This window comes from Pseudorasbora parva, chromosome 25 (genome assembly GCF_024679245.1).
Source record: "Pseudorasbora parva isolate DD20220531a chromosome 25, ASM2467924v1, whole genome shotgun sequence".
Lineage (NCBI taxonomy): Eukaryota > Metazoa > Chordata > Actinopteri > Cypriniformes > Gobionidae > Pseudorasbora > Pseudorasbora parva.
In genome coordinates this window covers 14,204,069-14,226,347 of record NC_090196.1, presented here as the reverse complement: position 1 = coordinate 14,226,347, position 22,279 = coordinate 14,204,069, and the positions used below count along the sequence as shown (strand labels likewise).

The window sequence follows — 22,279 nt, the reverse complement described above, 5'->3', positions numbered from 1 at the left end:
TCTGTATTTTGTCTGTTCCACACCAGCCCGAGAGGAGATTAATGTAGCTGATAACTGACCAGTCACTCCGCTCCCACTCCAGATTCCCCCATCCACCCCTCTTCCCAACCACCCCTTCATTAGTTAATATTTTCTGACAACTGTATATTTTATCCCAAAGCAGAGTGGCGGGGCCCTATCTGCCGTACGGACAAATGGAATCTGACTTTTCTTTTTTAAACCAGGCCATGTTTATTTCCAGCCGTAAACATTTTGATATCCACCGCAACCTTCACCATCTGTTCAGCATTTTCAGCCAAACCGTATTGGCACTCATTATAAAAATAGCGCGAGCCTCGAAGGCCTCGGCCTGTCAATAACTTCCACCCGACTGACAAAAACACCAGTGTATATTTTACCCACTGGCGGGCTGATCAGGGAGATAGCGGTGCGAATATTGACATAGCGGTGTAAAAGCGTCAGACATGCAGTATGAGGCCGCAGGGAAAACATTGTGCCTGGTCTGCTGGGAAAGGATCCAAGTATTCCCCGCACGCCTCGTAGCTTTGCACTTTCAAAGCCGCTCGATCGTGACCCATTATAAAAATCGGGTGTAGCCGTTTTTATGTACGCTGTTATTAATCGACAAGTTTTCACCTCGTCCGAGCAGACGTTAGAGGCAGTTGACAAGGGTGTCGAAAGAGGTCTTGTTCGATTAATACGCAACAGTCAACGGAACATTGATTCACCAAAGCGTAAATAGTGAAGTGTTTCTTTTGTATTGATAGAAGGATACCGGAGCTTGGGGGCGAAAGGAGGAGGAAAGGAAGGACGGATGGTCATGGGTGAGTGGAGTGATACACCAGGCTCTGTTCAGTCAGGGAAGGGAAACGTGAGATCCCCTCCAACCTGTGCACTCTGGGCAGCGGACCAGCACTGCCTCAGCCACACTGATTTTCCACCAGAGCTTCAATTGTGTAACTTCGAACAGCATTTTTTCATTCTTTCTTTCCACCAAGCGTTCAAATATTCTCAATGTGACTGTTGGCGCGAACAGGTTTTGGCAAAATAAAAACTATCAGCCATGAATTTTACAGATGTCTATGCGCAGATGCATTCTTCACACTGTAAAGGAAAAAATATAATGATCAATAACTTTTTACATTGCTTTAACTCATCAAAGTACATTATTTGAAACAATTTTCAACCTTTTTAAAACAAGGTTTTTTACAATGAGTGAGATTCACTCATTTTTTAAAGTCGGTTTAATGCAATTCAAGTTGAAATTACTTAAATATCCAAGTTGATTGTACTTAAATTAATGTACTGTAAAAAGATTTTAGATACACTGTAAAAATAGATCAGTTGACTAAAAATCATTTTAAGGAAACGGGTTTCCTTTACTAAGTAAATACATTTCATGCGCAATTAAAAAAATGTGGTACTGTCAAGTTTACATAACTTAATCGTTTCAATTACGCATTAAGTTTGCTACTTATTTTTAAGGCAAAGAGTTTCCTCCCTTTTTAAGTTAAGTCAGTGGATCAGTTTTTACAGTGTAGGACTGCGTTAGGAAATTAAGTCTCATCAGTGTTTGTCATGGAATTTGAGGTATCCATATTGTTTCTAGGCACGTTTTTAAAGGATAAGTGTCAAATGTCCAGACGAGGATTGAATGACAGGCCTCAGTGTCAAGGTTCACTTTGGCTTCTCAAATATAAACAGCGGATTGAGGGCTTAAGCATGAGATTATCACATCATTGTAGTGCCATACATTAACTGGCGACTGAAATTGTGCTAGCAAGTGTGAAAAACAATTGCTCAGATTGTTAATAAGTTTGTCTAGTGTATATTATATATATATATATATATATATATATATATATATATATATATATATATATATATATATATATATATATATAATTAAAGTGCATAAAATGTTCCAAATAACAAAATGTACATAAAGTGAGACAATAAAACAAATTTATGATTAGGAATGCATTTTTTAAATAATATTTAAATTAGCCAAGCTAAATAGCACATACTTAAAACTATTTTTTAAAATGTGTTAATGAATACTAACTCACAAGCTCATGAAAGATTCACGTTAACCTGATCTTAGGTGCACGTTCACAGGGTTTAAAGGTACGGCCGAGGCTATATGATGCCTGTCCAATAACGCGTGGGGAGGAATGTGAGCAGTGGGGGGTGGGGCAGCCCCAGGTGGCTCGCATGGTTAAACGGCAGATTATAGAGCACACAACTAATTTCTTTGCACTAATCTTATTAAAGTGTAAAACAGCTGTCGACTAGCCAAATCTCAACACCAACCCCCAGCGCTTGCACCGAAACTCCAGAATGAAACAAATAAGGGCATTTGGGGTAAGGAAAAAAATAAAAAGAAAAGGAAAAAAGAATGGCAGGAAAATGCTACAGGTTTAGACGTTACTAAGCTATCAGTAAAGATATCAAACAGGTGACATTCCAGAATCAGAGTTTGTCACAATGGATGAACACTAAACACAGCTAATGCTTGATATCTCACTTGGGTAATCATCAGTAATAATGAAATATCATTCTGAACTTTTAAATCTGTCTAGTTATGAAAAACTATTGGCGTGATAAACCAACAGAATGACAATTAGCATTAATGACAGCTACCATTTGTTGTATCTCGCAGTTATTTTATATTGTATATTCCTAAACTCTGGGTTATCTTTCTTATTTGCATATTTGCGGTGTCAGTGTCATTGATTGGATAAACGCAGCACGCAACATATATTTACCGGTATATAAAAGCTCTAGCATTGCGAATCCTCGTATTGCAGACTGTACTATCGAGTTTATACCAAATGGCCATTTTGGACTATAAAAAGTTAGAGATAAGGCTCTTCTTCAGTCAAATTGTTGTGTTTTCTGTCAGCATTTGACATTTTTGTTCTCAAACACTGAATTTACTGTTTACAGTAAATGTAAACAATGTTTCCGTGACTGTCCAAAGTACACAGATGTGAGTATGCGGATTGTTATGTTTTTGTCACTAAAATAGACATGTCAAATCAGTTGCTAGAGTGCACTAAATCAAGCAAGGATGGAGAGTTACATTCAAGCTCGTTTAAGGCGTGAAGAATTTTGTTTCACAGGAAAAAACATAATTTTGGTGATCAAAGATGAGTTTTGAGGGATACAATTTTTGACTATAGGGGGACTTTAATGTGCAGTATGACAAAAAACACAAGTTCATTTAATGTGATGGACATCTGACAGTTAGTGAGGACTAACAATAGCTACTTCTTTGATATATATACAGTGAGGAAAATAAGCATTCGAACACCCTGCTATTTTGCAAGTTTTCCCAAAACTCTGAAATTGTCATCGTAGGTGCATGTCCACTGTGAGAGACATAATCTAAAAAATAAAAAAAATCCAGAAATCAATCTATGATTTAACTATTTATTTGTATGATACAGCTGCAAATAAGTATTTGAACACCTGTCTATCAGCTAGAATTTTGACCCTCAAAGGACTGTTAGTCTGCCTTTAAAATGTCAACCTCCACTCCATTTATTATCCTAAATTAGATGCACCTGTTTAGCGGCATAAAGACACCTGTCCACCCCATACAATCAGAAAGAATCCAACTACTAACATGACCAAGACTAAAGAGCTGTCCAAAGACACTAGAGACAAAATTGTACACCTCCACAAGGCTGAAAATGGCTACGGGGAAATTGCCAAGCAGCTTGGTGAAAAAAGGTCCACTGTTGGAGCAATCATTAGAAAATGGAAGAAGCTAAACATGACTGCCAATCTCCCTCAGACTGGGGCTCCATGCAAGATCTCACCTCGTGGGGTCTCAATGATCCTAAGAAAGGTGAGAAATCAGCCCAGAACTACACGGGAGGAGCTGGTCAATGACCTGAAAAGAGCTGGGACCACCGTTTCCAAGGTTACTGTTGGTAATACACTAGTAAGACATCATGGTTTGAAATTATGCATGGCACGGAACTTTACCCTGCTTGAACCAGCACATGTCCAGGCCCGTCTTAAGTTTGCCAATGACCATTTGGATGATCCAGAGGAGTCATGGGAGAAAGTCATGTGGTCAGATGAGACCAAAATAGAACTTTTTGGTCATAATTCCACTAAACGTGTTTGGAGGAAGAAGAATGATGAGTGCCATCCCAAGAACACATCCCTACTGTGAAGCATGGGGATGGTAGCATCATGCTTTGGGTGTTTTTCTGCACATGGGAAAGGGCGACTGCACTGTATTAAGGAGAGGATGACCGGGGCCATGTATTGGGAGATTTTGGAAAACAACCCCCTTCCCTCAGTTAGCCAGGATAACCAAGGAGTGGCTCTGTAAGAAGCATATAAAGGTGCTGGCGTGGCCTAGACCAGGAGTTTTCAAACTGGGGTCCAGGGGTTCTCCAGAAAGTTCTAAGGGGTCCCCAGAAAAAAATTCAGATAACTAAAAGACAAAGCAAAAATTGATAGGTTACCGAACAATTTAATTGTTTACTTGTCTCTCCTTGTTTGCCATATACATACTTTTCAGAATTGTATATATGTTTGCTTTGTGTCTTGCTAGTGAGTTTTTTTCACTATAGTCCCCTTTATCATGCTCACTGGGTTCGTAGAGCAGTATTCATAATGCTTACATACGTTTTTTGTGAGAGTTGCTAGCCAGTCTCCAGACCTAAACCCAATAGAGCATCTTTGGAGGGAGCTCAAACTCTTTGTTTCTCAGCAACAGGCCAGAAGCCTGACTGATCTAGAGAAGATCTGTGTGGAGGAGTGGGCCAAAATCCCTCCTGCAGTGTCCCTCCAATCCTGGTAAAAAAAACTACAGGAAACGTTTTGACCTCTGTAATTGCAAACAAAGGCTACTGTACCAAATATTAACATTGAATTTCTCAGGTGATACTTATTAAATACTTATTTGCAGCTGTATCATACAAATAAATAGTTAAAAAAAATCATACATTGTGATTTCTGGATTTTTTTTATTTCGATTTTGTCTCACAGTGGACATGCACCTACAATGTCAATTTCAGACCCCTCCATGATTTCTAAGTGGGAGAACTTGCAAAATATCAGGCCGTTCAAATACTTATTTTCCTCACTGTATATGTTTATTGTTAAGTGATAAATTTGCAACACCATACAATGTATAAACCATGTTAGAAATTACTATAACGATTTTGCTGCTTGATTATTAACTAAGAATATCTCTCTCTAGTGCTTCATTTTTTAAATGCTTTTGTATATCAATATCAATAATAATCTAGATGTTACAGTGATATTCTGTTGCTTTTGGTGGTTAATTGAACCAGAACTTGCCTTAACTAACCCCAGCTATTTGCTTGACATGTAGCATACTGTTGTGTATTCAACTAATTAAATAGTTATCCTTTCATGCTACACAAGTATAGACATAACTAAGGTATTCTGTGGCTTTTGATGATTAACTGGGTGTGAAAATCAAACAGTAGTTGTGGTTAGAGCTCATTCATTATCTTTAGTTTTCACCTCACTTTATCTACCACCTAAATTGGCTGTGTTCAACACTCCGTGCTGCTACTGTTTGAGTAATGGGAAGGTTTTTTTCAGCCCATCCATCATCTTGAAACCCGTTAAATACTTAGAAGCTGTCACTGTCCTGCTTGAAATGATATCCTTACACCCCAGACCACTGCCAGCCATAAACCTGGGTGCTTTTCCAGCTCGCTCTCCTCTAATTGACGATGATTAGCATGACATCCAACACCGGCCCACCATGCGCGGCCTCTGCCTGTCTCTCCCTTTGACGATGACAGCTTGCGTCAAAGATTTTGAGGAGCAATTTGGTGAAGTGCCATTGTAGTCCGTCTCGGGTTACTCGAGGAGTATGTAACACTGACCCACATGTGCCAGGTCGCCACCGTGAGCATGCGGCATTCCTCTACCTGAGCGGATCCGAGATTCCCTGTCAGGAGCTGCGTTTCGAGATCGGCAGGCTGCTCATGTGAGCTCTGCCACAGGCCACCAGACCACGGCCAGGTCTATAAACAACAGGCATATTGTTAATCTGCCCATAATGAAGCTTTATCTTGTAGACATAGGATTAAGTTGCTGAGCGAGCCGGTGGAGATGGTCTCTATAGCGCTGTATTGCATAGGAGAGGAAAAGAGGGGCTATAGAGAGAGAGAGCATGCTAGATGGAAAGAGATAACCGCTAGAGAGCTGCAGATAATAGGTGCCGTGATCTCCTCACCTCCTCAAACTGGCTTAACCTCAGCTAACCATGAAAATCCGTCCCTCTGATTAGTCAATGGACACAAGCGGTGCAGACTTGCTTAAGGTATGCCACAGGGCTCCGTCCTCTACACCTTGCCTTTCTCTATCCCCATTCGCCTCACCCCCTGAGGGTTGCCGATCAGCTTGGGTGGCCTCTCGACTGGATGGGGGTCATTGGACCGACCTCTGGAACTGAATTAAGGCCATTTAACCCATTCTGAAATCCATAGGCTAGCTAAGAGACAGGGAAGCAGATGGCTAAGAAGAACTCGAGATGAGGGGGAGATCACCCCTAGACTGTCTGTCTGGCCTAAAGTTGACGTTTCTCTGCAATACAAGTTAGCACAATCTTGTCCTCAGAGAGGAAAAATAACATTTTATTAATTTTTGGTGGAATGTACGGACGAACCTGGATATGGCCAGTAACACAAATGGTGTCATTGTTAGTTAGAACTTTATTTTATAGTCCGATAACGTGGAAATTCTCCATTGACTTTGCATAAAAACACAATTACAGACATAATACACTACGCAAGCACAAAGTAAAAGTTATTCACACAAAGAGTTACCCTTCATTTAATATTCTTACCCTACATTTAATATTCTAACTGCCACTGTTATAAAAGAATGTTTATACACATTTTAAGCAATTGCAGGGCTCTATATTTTCCTCCAGATGGAAGCATAACAAACTCGGAGTTAAAGGTATAGTTCACCCAAAAATGAAACTATGACGTTTATCTGCTTACCCCCAGGGCATCCAAGATGTAGGCATGTTTGTTTCTTCAGTAGAACACAAATGAAGATTTTTAACTCCAACTGCTGCTAGCATAATGCATGTAATCTGTGAGAAACCATACAGTATTTTTTTATTTTTTGACCTCATATCAGACAAGTCTCATCTAGTATTCCCAATGTCATTACTTCCGTTGAATAAGGTCAAAAAGTGCTTCCACGGATCGGTCGAATGAGGCATCTATGTACACATTTCTATGACCGCACCGGGTTTTTGACCTTACTTGACGGAAGTAATGGCGCTGGGAATACTAGATGAGACTAGTAAAAAAATTAAAAAATACTGTTGGGTTTCTCGCAGAAACTGATTGTTTTGTGTCTTAAGACATCAGTGTGTTGCCACGAGCAACAGGGGTTGTCTGTGTTTTTTACTCTCATAGAAATACGCCCCACTGACATGCATTATACGAGCAACGGTTGGAGTTAAAAATCCTTATTTGTGTTGTACTAAAGAAGCAAACACACCTACATCTTGGATGCCCTGGGGGTAAGCAGATAAACAGATAAACAGCATTCTTATTTGAACTATCCCTCTAAAAGGGAGAGTGGAGTCAGATACTCAAGCAGTGTTCGTTGGCGTCCAATTATTTCTTCTGCCATACTCACTATCGTTTGCAAATTATTCTTATTCCTCACTCATAAATTACCACACCAGGCTGTAATATTAACCATTAAAATACTCTCAAAATGACTTTTAAATACCATTTCCAAAATGGATTGGCTAACATCAAAACTCTTCGGTTTATGCATAAAGAACAACCTTTGACCTGCTTTCATTAAAATATTGTCTACATTCTCACCAAAACTAAGCCTTGTATCCAAATATACTCCCAAATATTTAAAACTTACCACAATCCCAACAGCCTGACCATGTGACATTAGTTTCCCTAATGCATGGTGCTCACCAGAATTAATCAGCTCTTTTTTTCATTACATTTATTTGCAAGGTACTCAATTTGCACCAGTCTTCAAGAACCACATTTAAAACGGGTTTGCTCACTCATAGACTCATTGAATAGTTGCACCAGAAATTAAAAAGACCAGATGTATTACCCATAATTTGTAGCTTATTGGTATATATACTGAGAAGAAAAGTGGTGACAGCACACAATCCTGTGGTGCCCTTATATTTAAAACCAGTTTATTTAAAAATATGCCATTCATAAAAACTCTGTGGTCGATCTGAAAGGAAAACTTTGATTCAATATATAAAGGCAGAATTTATATTCACATTATAAAGACATGACAAAAGCAAATTAACATTAACAATGTATTAAAAGCTAGCGTTTCAACCCAATGTCTTAGACATAAATATTGTAGATAGTGCTCATTAAGCAATATCTGAAATAGCCATGCAAGTGGTCCTTTGAGTTGATTTCCACACACTTTTACAACCCTCCCCTTTAAGCCAACAGGGCCAGGGGATTTATTAACATTAATACGAGCTAAACATGCCACCCCCACCTTCTCTAGCAACAAAGGTACTGGACCTATCGGAATTTGCTTAAGAACCTCTTCAGGTCTTCATTTTAGCATCCATAAAAATCAAATCTCCATAAAAATTATTGCATTCATTTAATCTTGCAAATTTCCACCTCTTGTTGTACCATCTCTAGCATTACACGCAATCCTTCCCATGCTTGCTTTATATTTGCTAAATACATTTCTGTTCAACTGTATTCTTAAAATGTATTTTGCCTATCCTTACTTTAGTTCTAAAATTCTTCTCTTTATCTTTAACTCACACAATAACTCCCTAAATAAAACGAAACTTCTTTTCATTAAGACATCGCTTTAACTCTTTGGTTAACCATGGCTTATTATTAGAGAAAAAACTACCATCTTTAGAGGTATTGTACACACACAAAAAAAAAAAAAAAAGAGACAAAAGCGGTCACTGGGACAGTACCCTTCACAAATGTACCATTTAGGTAGTAATATGTATACTTTTGGAACCAATATATACCTTTGAGGGACTAATATGCACTCTTTAGGTACAAAGGTGTACCTTTTGTAAAGGTGCCGCCCCAGTGTGACAGCATCTGTTCACAAACACCTTTACTTAAATCTAAGAGGACACCTGCCAGTCTGTCATCTCAAAAGCAAAACTAGAAGTTCTTTAATCCTTTCCTCTGACCTCTGCTGTATCTTCCGTAAAGCAGGTTCCTCCCTTTAAATATTCTGTCTGTATTTCGGCAATAGATAAACAACTTTATGATCTTTTACAGATTATGATCTGATTTTCCTAGGGCAGGTTTTGACACTGCTTTATAGGCATCTAATATATTCCCAAAGCATTTGTCCAAGATAGAGCGTGATATATTGCTGAAGAGCTGGAAGACCTGCAGACAAGTATTAAAGTCCTCAAGAACAAACACTGTCTGGTCCACAGACCTCTACAAAGCGTTTAGTACGTTTTTAAGTATTTTCTGGCCCCAGCACATAGACAAGAATCCCTGTAATCTGCCCAAACGGTCGTATTGCAACCAAGATGATCTCAATTGCCGGCGCAACTCTTGTCCAATATTTTATATTACGTTGTCCATTTAAATTATTATCCACATATAAGTCCACAGCTTATTGATTTTCCCGCTCTATTGTCCCATCCAGGTCAATATTGCGGTTGTTCTCTTAACCAGGTTTCTGTTAGACATATTAAGTTGCTGCACCTAAACAAATTTTCTGTCTTAAATGGTTAGTTTACCCAAAAATGAAACTTAGCGCATGATTTACTCACCCTCAAGTCATCCTAGGTGTATATGACATTCTTCTTCCAGATGAATAAAAGTTGAATAATATTAAAAAGGTCCTGGCTAATCCAAGCTGTCCATCATATAATGTGCTCCACATGGCTCCAGAAGGTTAATAAAGGCTTTCTGAAGTGAATTGATGCGTTTGTGTAAGAAAAATACCCATATTTAAAACTTTATAATGTAAAATTTTGGCCGATCACCTTCCGTATTCAGTTCATGGAAAAAGTGTTGAATGTGCCTCTGCAGTTCAAAGGCTTACGCGACCATCTTGAACTCCGAGAAGGCACTTTCAACACTTTTCCACGGAAGTCAATCGGTCGGAACTTTAATTTAAAAAGTTTTAAATATGGATATTTATCTTCCGCAAACGCATCGCTTCAGAAGGCCTTTATTAACCTCCCGGAGCCGTGTGGAGCACGTTATTTGACGGACAGATACATTTTCATGGACTTCAAAAACAGAGCAACAATCCTTGCCATTATAAAGCTTGGATTAGCCAGGACTTTTTTAATAATACCCTGATTGTATTCGACTGAAAGAAGAGTCTCATATACACCTAGGATGTAAATCATTGGCTAATTTTCATTTTTGGGTGAACTATTCTTTTAACCCTAATAAGTACAACAAGAGTGTTACTTAGGGATCAGACATCAGAAAAGGTAATCACAGGAAGAAGGTGATGGGAGCCTTGTCTATGCTACCTATTTTTAATGCCACCTCGTGAGCATTGTGAGGTGTTCCCAAGGTGCACTCTTAGTGACAGTAAAAATTCCCAGAGAGTAAATAGGTCCCTTTGTGTCATCCATGCAAATTGGTTATCAACCAGAAAAATGCTCTCACTTCTGGCCTGTAGCTCACATGTCCAAATCTGTCAGTATAATCCCTATATTTGCATTTCACGCTTTTATTCAAAGCGCCTGACAGTGCAGAGTATAAGTTTGATCTATATTCTTGTGCCACACAATACTTTTGACAAAAGGCAGGGGAATCCAATCCTGCTCCTAGAGAGCCACTTTTCTGCAGAGGAAGTTTCTAGTGATCCCGAAGACCTTGATGAGATTGTTCAGGTGTGTTTAACTAGGGCTATAGCTAAACTCTGCTGGAAGGTGTCCCTCCAGGAGCCGGATTTGACATCCCTAGTATAAAGGAAAAGTAAGTCTTTGACTGCCAGTCTAACTTCTTCAACAGGAAGTGCTTTAAAAAAAGAACTCTTAGGGAGAGAAAAGGGATCCGGAGCCGATGAGAAAAGGTGACGAGCAAATCTGTTTTCCAAGCGCCTGTCAAACAATCCTTCCTTTCACTGCAATCCAAATGACATTTAATTTGATTCTGCCGTTGATCTTTCCTGATATCCCGAATGATTCCAAGACATCCATTCCTCCCGGTGTTCCACAAAAGGCCGGCCATAAGCTGGGGCAAAAGTCTTGGCGAGCTGTCACGCACCACACGGCATGCACACACATGCGGGCAGATAGACATGCCACATAATGGCATCCTGAAATGAAACCACTTGGAGAGAGCTTGCGAGAAGCTTTCACAGGGCACATTTAGTCATCATGTGACACGGAGGGTGAGGTGACAGGCAGTGGCGCGTCAATGCGTTCACTTCCACTTAGAAAACTGAGACCGCCCGAGTCGAACAATCAGTTTAGCGGTCGCAAGTGCTCCGAAATCTCACCACGTTCAAGACCTCTGTGATTTCCTGTTGCTGTTCAGAAGGAGTAGCTTTACTAAAAGTCATTTGTGAAACTCATTTAGAAGTGACCTGTGGACTTTGTGAGTGTGTGTGAGGCTCTAGGGATGAGGGTGACTGGATTAAGCTCCATTCTGTAAGAGAGGGTCTGTGCGCGAACAGCAGTCTGGTCCAGTGACCACCTTACAGCCTTGACTTCTCCCTCTCCTCCTCAGCACTGGCCCCTACTGGGAGACAAGGGACTTGTCTTTTCCTGGATTCATTCACAAGCTCCATAAATATTGACAGTAAATCAAAATTTGTAGTAATAATGACCCTGCCCATTGTGTGCCAGACATAAGAGTTGAGTTCTGAGTCTTAATTCCGTCGTAATCGACACAGCGCAGCATAGAGACTCTAACATAAGCACTCATTGAGATTGGTCTCGCTTAACATTTTGAAAGCAATGCTTGGGGCATAATCTTCTACCGATTTAAAAGGTTGAAATGTCATTAAATCATTGTTTGAAATTACATCATAGACCAATTCACTCTCAAAACACATGATGCTTACTAACAAATGTGCACACATCAAAATATCTGTTAAATCTAATGTTTATCTGTGCTTGAATGAATTGTGCCAAGCCCTCAGATTAAGTCTCAAAGTATTTTTCTTACTTAAGTCTTAAGTCCTCAAAAATGCGTCCAATTTTAAGTCCACTGAACGTAAATGTTTCCTCATACTAGGGATGGCTCGATATCACAATTTTGTCTTCGGTACGGTACCACAATCTAATACCGAGGTAACGATATTATATATATATCATATTATACCACAAATGTTTATTAGTAAATTAATCAGTAAAGTATATCACATCAAATCAGTCATTTGAAAACTTTCTTGTGAGAAATAATTTCAGCATAAATCTCTCAAAATGAGCAAATTGCTTCTGGCTTCAAAATACATCGCACCTACACTAAAGCAATCTGCATGCCCCGATTGAACATTTTCACGTTCGTCTCGGGATGGCTAACGGAAATCAAATTTGAACATGCAAACGATTTGATAGCATTTCGTAACAACGACACACACACACGCCTGTAACTTAGAGCTCGCACATTACAAATTAAGTTTCCTTAATTTGTCAAATACACAGAATACACAGAATACACAGAATCATGTACAAATGTCCGTTTTTAGTAAGTAATCACATAAACACAGTCGCTTATGTCTTACGCAAATGTAAATAGTGCAATACGCGTGCAAATATTATGAGCTCTAAATTACATTGGTTGAAATGACTGCCGGAAATTTTGTGATATTCGATCTTATGTATGTGTGTAGATCAGTGCTAAAAGAAAATAAATGTCTAAATGAGATGGTTTGAATGATCACTTACTCCTCTCTTTATTAATTTGTTTTTGGGCATCTTGAGTGAGATTCAACTGCTTTATCCATTTTGTTCGTCTATGTTGTTGTCACACTTGCCGGTTTCGCGTCACTTTGGGTAGCGCATTGCCACCTAGCACCTAACCGCAGCATATACCGAAATGTGCAAAATCCCTACCTCATACTGCTAAACAGAGATTGGAACATTTGAGAAAAATGGCAACTCCTGCTCGTGTATCAATTTTAAAATTGCATTCTGCCTTAAAATGAATAACGCAACATCTGTATTTCTGTAATCCTTTGACTAGCATCACATTATATGATCACGCTCTTATAAGCGCAAATGCTTTTAAACCATTTAACTGTGTCTGTGAACGTCCTGTCTATGTGACACACAGGAAAGGCACGCAATTATCTCACGCCAGAATCGCTTGAGCAAACATTAACACAAAATTAAGCCAAAATGGCCGTTTTGTTGAGTATTCTCATAAGAGCAGTCTTAAATGAGTTAAATAGCGTCTTAAATGAACTTAAAGAGTTGTGATATAATGAGATTACAGCGCGTCAGATCCGTGTCATGTTCAGCAGCGGCAGATCTTAAAGTGACAGCAGCCTAATAAACCAGTTTCTGTGATCTCTGTCATTAATGTTCATCAAAGAACAAAGCTAACAAAAAATTTAGCTTTAATAAGAATTAATCTGTATTCAACTTATGCAGTTAAGACTGTAAAGTGTTTGATAATTCAATTTCTGTATATAGATTATATATGAAGCCCACATGTAAATGACCTTTATTATAATGGGTTTATGTGGAGATTGTTTTAAGTTCACTTAAATTAAAAGTTATTTTTTTAAAGACCAATACTGTAAATGTTGAGATTGATAGCTTTTTAATTATACTGTAATGTTAAATGTCTATCATTAATGTTTATTAAAAAATAAAAAATATATATTTCATAGACAGTCGCTGTATTAGTATCAGTGATGCTGCCTTCATTCATAAAAAGATGCCATTATTTAAATATTCTGTCTTTAAGTTATTTCTTCATTAACTTAGAGAGTAACTGTGATATTACAATATAATAACATTAAAAACTCCAATGTTTTATGATTAATCACAGAAAAAAATTGTGATTAATTAGCACATTTTTTAATCGATTGAGAGCACTAATTTTGAAGTTTTTCTAAACGTACAGAAATCAACAACAAAAAAAATGTTTATGGTTTTAAATAAATATGAAAAAGCAGTTAAGGGAATTCCAATTTCCCATTTAAACAGGTTTTCTTTAAAACTTTACAAAACTATTTTAATTGATCTTAATAAACTCTCTTCTAAGAATAAATTAAAGGGTCAGTTCACTCAAAAATGAAAATTCTGTCATTAATTACTCACCCCCATGTCGTTCGACACCCGTAAGACCTCCGTTCATCTTCGAAACACAAAGCTCATCTCACTACAGTGGCTCTACAATCATTTTATAAAGCGATGAAAATAGTTTTTGTGCGCAAAAAAAATAAATAACGACTTATATAGTGATTGGCTGATTTCAAAACAAAATTTCGTTATGAATCAGCGTATTGATTAATGATTTGGATCGCGTGTCACGTGACATTGGCGAGCCGAATCCTGAATCAATACGCTGATTCATAACGGTTCGAAACTTTGTTTTGAAATCGGCCTATCACTATATAAGTCGTTATTTGGTCTTTTTGCGCACAAAAAATATTCTTGTCGCTTAATTAAAATAATTGTAGAGCCACTGTAGTGAGATGGGCTTTGTAACGACCTCTTTAGTGCCTTTTATGGTTCTTGAGAGAGGAAATGACATTGGTGTCAATAAAGGCCTTTCTGAGCCATCGGATTTCAACAAAAATATCTTCATTTGCGTTCAGAAGATGAACGGAGGTCTGACGGCTGTCGAACGACATGAGGGTAAGTAAATAATGAGAGAATTTTCATTTTTGGATGAATTAACCCTTTAAGTTAAAAACAAAAAAAACAAAAAGTCAAACTTTAATTTAACAAATAAATCAGATACACAAGCACTGACCAACCTGACCATTTAATGCACCTTTTTATGTCAAAACCTCATAACATTTAAAAGCTAGCGAGTGGCTTAATGTTCAGGTTGTTGCATGAGTTTCCTGGGGCGGCTCACTATCCCTGGTTTACTCATGCAAACAAAATGGCCTTCCTGCTCCAGACATCCGACCCCATTTCCTTCTTAGCCGTTGATTCCCTCCAAAACACTCAGCTCCAAGCCGCAGGGTTGCACAGGGACATTAACGGAGCCTCGCTGTGGAATTAGCCCATTAATGTAATGCTAACAAGATGGAATCCTTCTCCCATGGGGGTAATATTACAGCGGCATCTCCGTAGTTGTTCTTTTTTGTAAATCACTCAGCTTATCTGAAAGGAGGCGATCGATACGCAGCATTACAGTAAATAGATAAACTAGTGCTGCTGTAAGGGTTAGCGTCTGAGCCAACCATTATAGCGCGCAGATGAGGGGGAACGATTAGCACGTATTTGCTTGTGCCGTGCCCATCGCAGACACCTGGTGCCACAGCAAAAGTCACTGCTGACAAGAACTCATGGAGACAGATTGTCTTCCGGCGAATTGTCTAAGCTTGCAATTTTTTGTGGAAATTGAATCAATTACATGCAAAATTGCAAGTCTGGTATTTAAGAGGATTTCTGTGGTTCTTCGTTCACGGTATTTCCCGGAACTGGCTAACAATGACGTAGATTAGTCTTGGACACTTTCTCCTATATCCCAGAGGGAGCAGCGATAACAACACCAGGGCAAGTTTGGGGTTTACAGCCACCTGGAGATCCACTCATGTCTTTGAGAAGCTGGTGGAAACATGCAGGAATAATCTGACCTCTTAAAGGTTATCACAGGTTCAGCCCCGTATGGCCTTAGGGCACAGAGACAGTGATAAGGGTAGAGATGGGGCCATGAAGGAATGAGAAACAGAATTTAGGACACCACCACCACACACAAAAAAAGCAATATGCAAAAGAGATACCTACTTAAACTTGCTGTGTGGTAAACACTGTGCCACTGATCTGACACAATTTGGCATGTAGGCCAAGTTCATATATCAAATTTTGTCATAAATAAATGAATGCTTTTATTCAGCAAGGATGCATTAAACTCAAAAAAACTTTTACACTGTAGCGATATACGTTTCAAATAAACGCTTCACATAAAAATTATTGTATGATGCTGTTCACTTTATTTAAGTAATTCATCTCGATTTAACACCATTATATTAAGTTTCTGGTTCAAATGTAATGCCTTATATTGACTTAAAACCGTTACTCTTTGACATAACTTAAAGTTTTTATTTTCAATAACATGTTTCAGTCAAGTAACCCAAACAAACAGGACTTTCACTTCCCATCATGCTTTGCAAAGGGGATAAATTCAGAGAGTAGATGTTTAAATAAAGTGCTGTTTTATGCATTATTTAACAAGATGAGAAAATGGAGAGACTTTTTAATGTTTGATGTTCTGTTATATTAGTATTTAAAGTTTGTGTTATGTTAGTGTTTTTAGAGGTTTACCACTGTGGTGAAGTGTAGAGCATGTGCTTGGAGGTGAAGACCTGCTAATAATAATTAAAGTTGTTTTAATAATAAAAAACAACTACTTTGGGCATGGCATGGATGTAACAAAACCATCTTCTAGCTAGCCAATAAGATTTTGTAAAAGGTTTTCTTGTTAGATGCCATTTATAATTTTGTAATTAAACTGGATTACTTGTTATGGCTTTTGTTTGATATTTAACCTGATTCAACTAAATGGCATTGAATTAACCGTACATAAAAAACTTAAGTTTACTGAAATAAACAGTGTTAATTAAATTCAACATAAACCAGTTATGTGGAACCTCAAATCCTTACGCTTGCCCATTTTTCCTGCTTCTAACAGATCAACTTTGAAGACAAAATGTTCACTCGCTGCCTACTTACTAACAGGTGCCATGATGAAGAGATAATCAGTGTTATTCAATTCAAATTGTAGTTATTAATGTAATCTAGATTACTCTTTTTAGGTAATGTAGTCGGACTAGTTTTTGATTTCTTTTAAGATTACTTTAGACCCAACTTGTTTACTAAATTCGTATGAATAGGGTACTTTTGTACCGTATTAACATAAAAATACAAAGAGGATGAAAATATATTCCATTCTTTGTCATCAACAACATGAAGTTCATGAAATATTACATTACGTCATGGTTTCCCAGTCTGGGGTTCGTGAGTTTAATGAAAAGCCATCAAGTAATTAAATCAATAAAAAATTTAAATAATTATAAAATAAAAACAAATCAAAATGAAACATTGACTAAAAAAAGATTTAAGATTTGTTTACTTGCATGCCATGTAACATTAACCGACATCAGCAAACTTTTTTATTATTGTTTTGATTTAATTTTACTATTGATCTACTTTTTGTAAGAATCTAAGAATTTGTACATTTTAATGTGTTTAAAAGACAAAAGCCTACCAGAGACAATAATACGTGGTTAAATGACTCTGAGTAATAATTAAAATAATAATTAATGTGACAAAACTGTGAATCTAGTGATCCAAAACGTGGACCTCAGTTATCAGTGATAGTCACATGACTAGTGGCTGGTCCATACGCCTGGAAGACTTTCTGAATGTAACTTTTATATAAAAGAAAAATTTAAAATATAACAACAAAGTAGAATCATTGAATTGTAATTACTTGTACTTAATTTTTGGGATCTGTAACCCAGACGTACAGTTGAATTAGAAAATGATTTTGTTTATCAGAATGCATGTATAAGCCTGCACTGGCACAGGATGAGACATTAGAGAATAAAACGCTTGTTTACTGATAACCTTTGTATTTGGCGTCATGCTTCACAGAGAGACTTTTCAACAAGTCGAGGCAGAGCAGAACCTCTGTCATGAAAGTGAGGCTGCTCTTTTATCCTCAGAGAGGGACCACTTCAGCGTTTGATTGGACAGGACACGAGAGAATGACAGAAATGCCTCAAAGATCTTTACCTCCTCCTGAGCGTGTCAAGTGGATCTTTCAAAACAAGAGGAGGATAGCGCTAGATGTGTTTGCACAGCCTGACCCAACATGCCACAAACACACACACACTTCGCAGTTCACAAAATATTACAATTCTCTCATAATTTACTCAATCTCAAGTTGATCCAAACCACAGGAGTCGTGGACAAACACGCTGCTCAGCCTTTTCCAAGCAATTGCAGTACAATCAAAGTGGAATGGAGCTTTTAAACATCAAAAAGGATGCAAAACAACAATAAAAGTATCATAAAAGTACCCCATGTGTGCTATGTATATATAGTCTTTTGAAATTATGTGAGAAACAGACGGAAACTTGGAGAGAAAAAAAAATATATATCACAATTATTTGATAATTTCCCACTAATTGATCGAAAATTATAGAAATCGACAAAAAAATTGAATGAATGATGATCTAAATTTTCATCTGTTCATCATTAAATGCTATTGTAAAGCTTTAGATTACTTGGAATATAGTGCAATAGTAATATTAAATAGATTTATGATGTTTTTTGTAAGCATGAAATCTCTGAGCGATCAGTTTGTTACTAAAAATGTCTCCTTTTCTGGGCTTGAAATGACATTAGCATGTACTTTGTTTTTTGTGAACTAACCCTATAATCAAATACAATGCAGTTTCAACCTCTTCAAAAACTGAAGTTCATAAAAATTCATTATAATATTACAGCCCACTTCAGATTTTCTGGAATTAATGACTGAACAACAAGGAGGCGCAGAGAACGAGAGTGAGAGTATGAGAGAGAAAAATCAATAAACACTAGATGGCCTGTAAAAGCATTATAAATATAAGTAGCATTTCTCCATTAAGGAAGATTTGGAAAACAGCAAATGCTAATGAGGAAGGCAAAGAGGCTATTGAAGTCCATTAGGAGCTCTCTCTAGTGAAAACAGCCGCTCTCTGAGGTTATCTACTGGCCAACGCCACTGGTTCCAGACCCACTATTCAAACCCGGCTCCCATTTCTAAGTGACGGATAGGACAAATGTGCTTTCTGTATACCAGCGAGGGGCTGAGGGAAGACTGCAAAATGGATGATTCAAAAGCGATGCGCTTTATTTTATAAACAAGGAACATTCCTATTCATTATGCATTTATTGTGATGCAGAGCACAGGAAAGAAGGGAAATGACTTCACAGCTGAGCCGGAGTCACTTTGTGGGATTGAAAGGAGGCCACAAATCATGATCAGAAATTGACTAAATATTTGCAAGCAAGGGGGAAAAAAGACATGTTTTGTGTTTAAAAGTACAGTATGCTCATGCAAGATTTCAACAAAATGATTTAACAAGTCAGAGCTGTGGCCTAACAATTTCCTGATCCCATTCATGCCAATTTCATTATCATTTCCTGTGCATTTCTGACTGTAACCATCAATGAAAGTGGTAAAAAGGCCACAAATATGACTTCTAAAGAAAACACATTGATCTGAGAAGGAACGAAACTACTGTCACTTCATATGCCATACAGTACAGGCTAAAAGTTTGGACACATTACTATTTGTAATGTTTTTGAAAGAAGTTTCTTCTGCTCATTAAGCCTGCATTTATTTTATCAAAAATACAGGAAAAAAATGATAATATTGTGATATATTATTACAATTTAAAATAATTGGTTTTCAATTAATTATACTTTAAATGATCATTTATTTCTGTGATCAAAGCTGAATTTTCAGCCTCATTCCTCCAGTCTTCAGTGATCATGATCCTTCAGAAATCATTCTAATATGAGGATTCATTTTCAAAGTTGGAAACAGTTCTGCGGCTTAATATTTTTTCATAACCTGTGATACTTTTTTATAATACTTTGATGAAGAAAAAAAAGAAGAAAAAAGAAAAGAAGAATAGAAATCTAAATATAGTTCTAAAAATAGAAATCTTTTGTATCAACAATATACACTACTGGTCAGTAATTTGGGGTCAGTCTTTTTTTTCTTTCTTTTTTGAAATAAATCAATAATTTTATTCAGCCAGGATGTGTTAAATTAATAAAAATTGATAGTGAAGGAGTAGAGGAATATTTTAAGGTTTATAATAATGTTTTTATTTTGAATAAATGCAGTTCTTTTGAACCTTTTATTCATCAAATATATTAGGCAGCAGAACTGTTTCCAACGCTCATAATAAATCAGAATATTAGAATGATTTCTGAAGGATCATGATCACTGAAGACTGGAGGAACCATCCTGAAAATTCAGCTTTGATCACAGAAATAAATGATCATTTAAAGTATAATAAATTGAAAAACAAATATTTTAAATTATAATAATATATTAAATAATTTTTTTCCTGTATTTTTATTAAATAAATGCAGGCTTGATGAGAAGAAAAAACTTCTTTCAAAAACATTTCAAATAGTAATGTGTCCAAACTTTTGGCCTGTACTGTATATAATCAATATTTGCTGAAAAAAGCCAGGTTGATCAGTAAGAACATTGATAATAATCACAAATGTTTTTTGAGCAGCAAATCGTCATATTAGAATGATTTCTGACGGATCATCACTGAAGTAATGATGCTAAAAAAAATCAGCTTTACCATCATAGGAATAAATTACATTTTAAAATATATTCAATTAGAAATAAGTTATTTTACATGTTAATAATATTTCATAATATTACTGTTCTTTTTTTATAAAATAAATGCAGGCTTGGTGAGCATTAGAGACTTCTTCTAAAAACATTAAAAATCTCAATATCAAGTCTCACACTTGCCATTTCATTCGGATATGTCACAACATGGAAGAAAAGACTATCGCAACTTCAGTTACGTGACTAAGTTATATTAGTATAAAATTTGGCCATTGTGTTGTCTCTCACTGTTAAACACGATGATATTTAAGATGCCACATCATTAAAAACATTGCTAAAAACATCCTTACTAAAAAAAAAATATATTATGTGAAGGTGAGCCTGTGCATCTTTAAGTTAGCACTCACTTGAGAGGAATACGGGGGACCGCAGTGGGACTGGAGGCCGCGGTGACGACCTGTAGGATCTGTTCCAGCGCTGTCAAACCCCCTCCTACCTGAAACGCTACCTGATCCGCATTATTCTGAAAAAAGGGAGAGAGAGCGAGAGAGAGAGAGAGAGAGAGAGACAGTCACAAAAATGGAGAGGCGAGCAGACTCAAGTATCACATTGTTTTCACATTGGAGGCATCCTCTTGTTGCCCACCTCCTGCTTTCTAGAGGGGAGCTTGAGTGAAATTTGAAACAAAGTGATCCCCAAAGAATTCCTGCTAAATCTCAAAAGTGCACAACCCCTCCAACCCCCCCGCAGCAACCAAAACCCAACGCAGGACAACAAACGCGCATATCTGCACACAAAGCAGGGGTGGTCTTGGTTTGACAAAGAAGAGCTTAGGGAATACAAAGAATGAGTCACGATTTATACTGGACAAGAAACGTTTGACGTCACAAGTCTACGACACTAAAATCTTTGGTAAACCTTTTTTTTAAGGGCCAATTCTCAGCATTAACTAGCTGATTATTAGCATGCATATTACTAGTATATTGGCTGTGTATTAGCCCTTATTAAACACATATTAATGCCTTATAGTGCATGACCTTATTCATACCTACTCAATACCTAAATGCTACAAAAACTACCTTACTAACTATTAATAAGCAGTAAATTAGGAGTTTATTGAGGTAAAAGTTGCAGTTAAAGGATGAGTTCAATTCAAAATGAAAATGTATCCATCTCATCAATTCTTTAGTCGAAAAGAAATTACGTTTTGTTGAGGAAAATATTCCAAGATTGTTCTTCATATAATGGATTTCGATGGCAACAAGCAGGTTGAAGGCCCAAATCAACGCCATTTCAAAGCTCTTCGAAGGGCTCTGCACGATCTCAACCGAGGAATTGGGTCTTATCTAGCGTAGCGATCAGTCATTTTCAAAAAATAAATACGCGTGACTTCATAGTTGTTTTTCTTCACGACATATGACGTCATCGCGTTGGAAAGGTCAGGTCCACGACGTAAGTGGAAGCACCGACCCAGTGTTAAAACGAACGTGCAAAGACTTAATAAAGCGCCCTTTAGAAAAATAAAGGTAAAACAATGATGTCTGACCATTTTAAAGTGGCAGGAGAACATGACATGATGAGATGGAGTTTATCGGCACTGGGTCAGTACTTTTCCGACATGCGTCACTCCGAATTTGCGCATTTTGTTTTAAATGACAGATGGTTTTGCTACACAAAACCCTATTCCTCAGCTGGGATCGTGCAGACGATCCTGAAGCCCTTTGAAACTGCATTGATTTGGACCTTCAACCCGTTGGTTGCAATTGAGGTCCATTATATGGAGA

At 37.4% G+C, this 22,279-nt stretch overlaps 1 protein-coding gene across 4 annotated transcripts in view; it reads right to left on the bottom strand.

Annotated features, from left to right (window-relative positions):
• scaper (S-phase cyclin A-associated protein in the ER) overlaps nucleotides 1-22,279 on the bottom strand; it is a 177,138-nt gene that overhangs the window by 60,871 nt on the left and 93,988 nt on the right. For all 4 annotated transcript variants that reach the window (XM_067435766.1, XM_067435768.1, XM_067435767.1 and 1 more), the window contains one exon: nucleotides 20,903-21,018. In XM_067435766.1, the coding sequence (XP_067291867.1) occupies nucleotides 20,903-21,018 (116 nt within the window). The remainder of the gene's footprint in view (nucleotides 1-20,902; nucleotides 21,019-22,279) is intronic.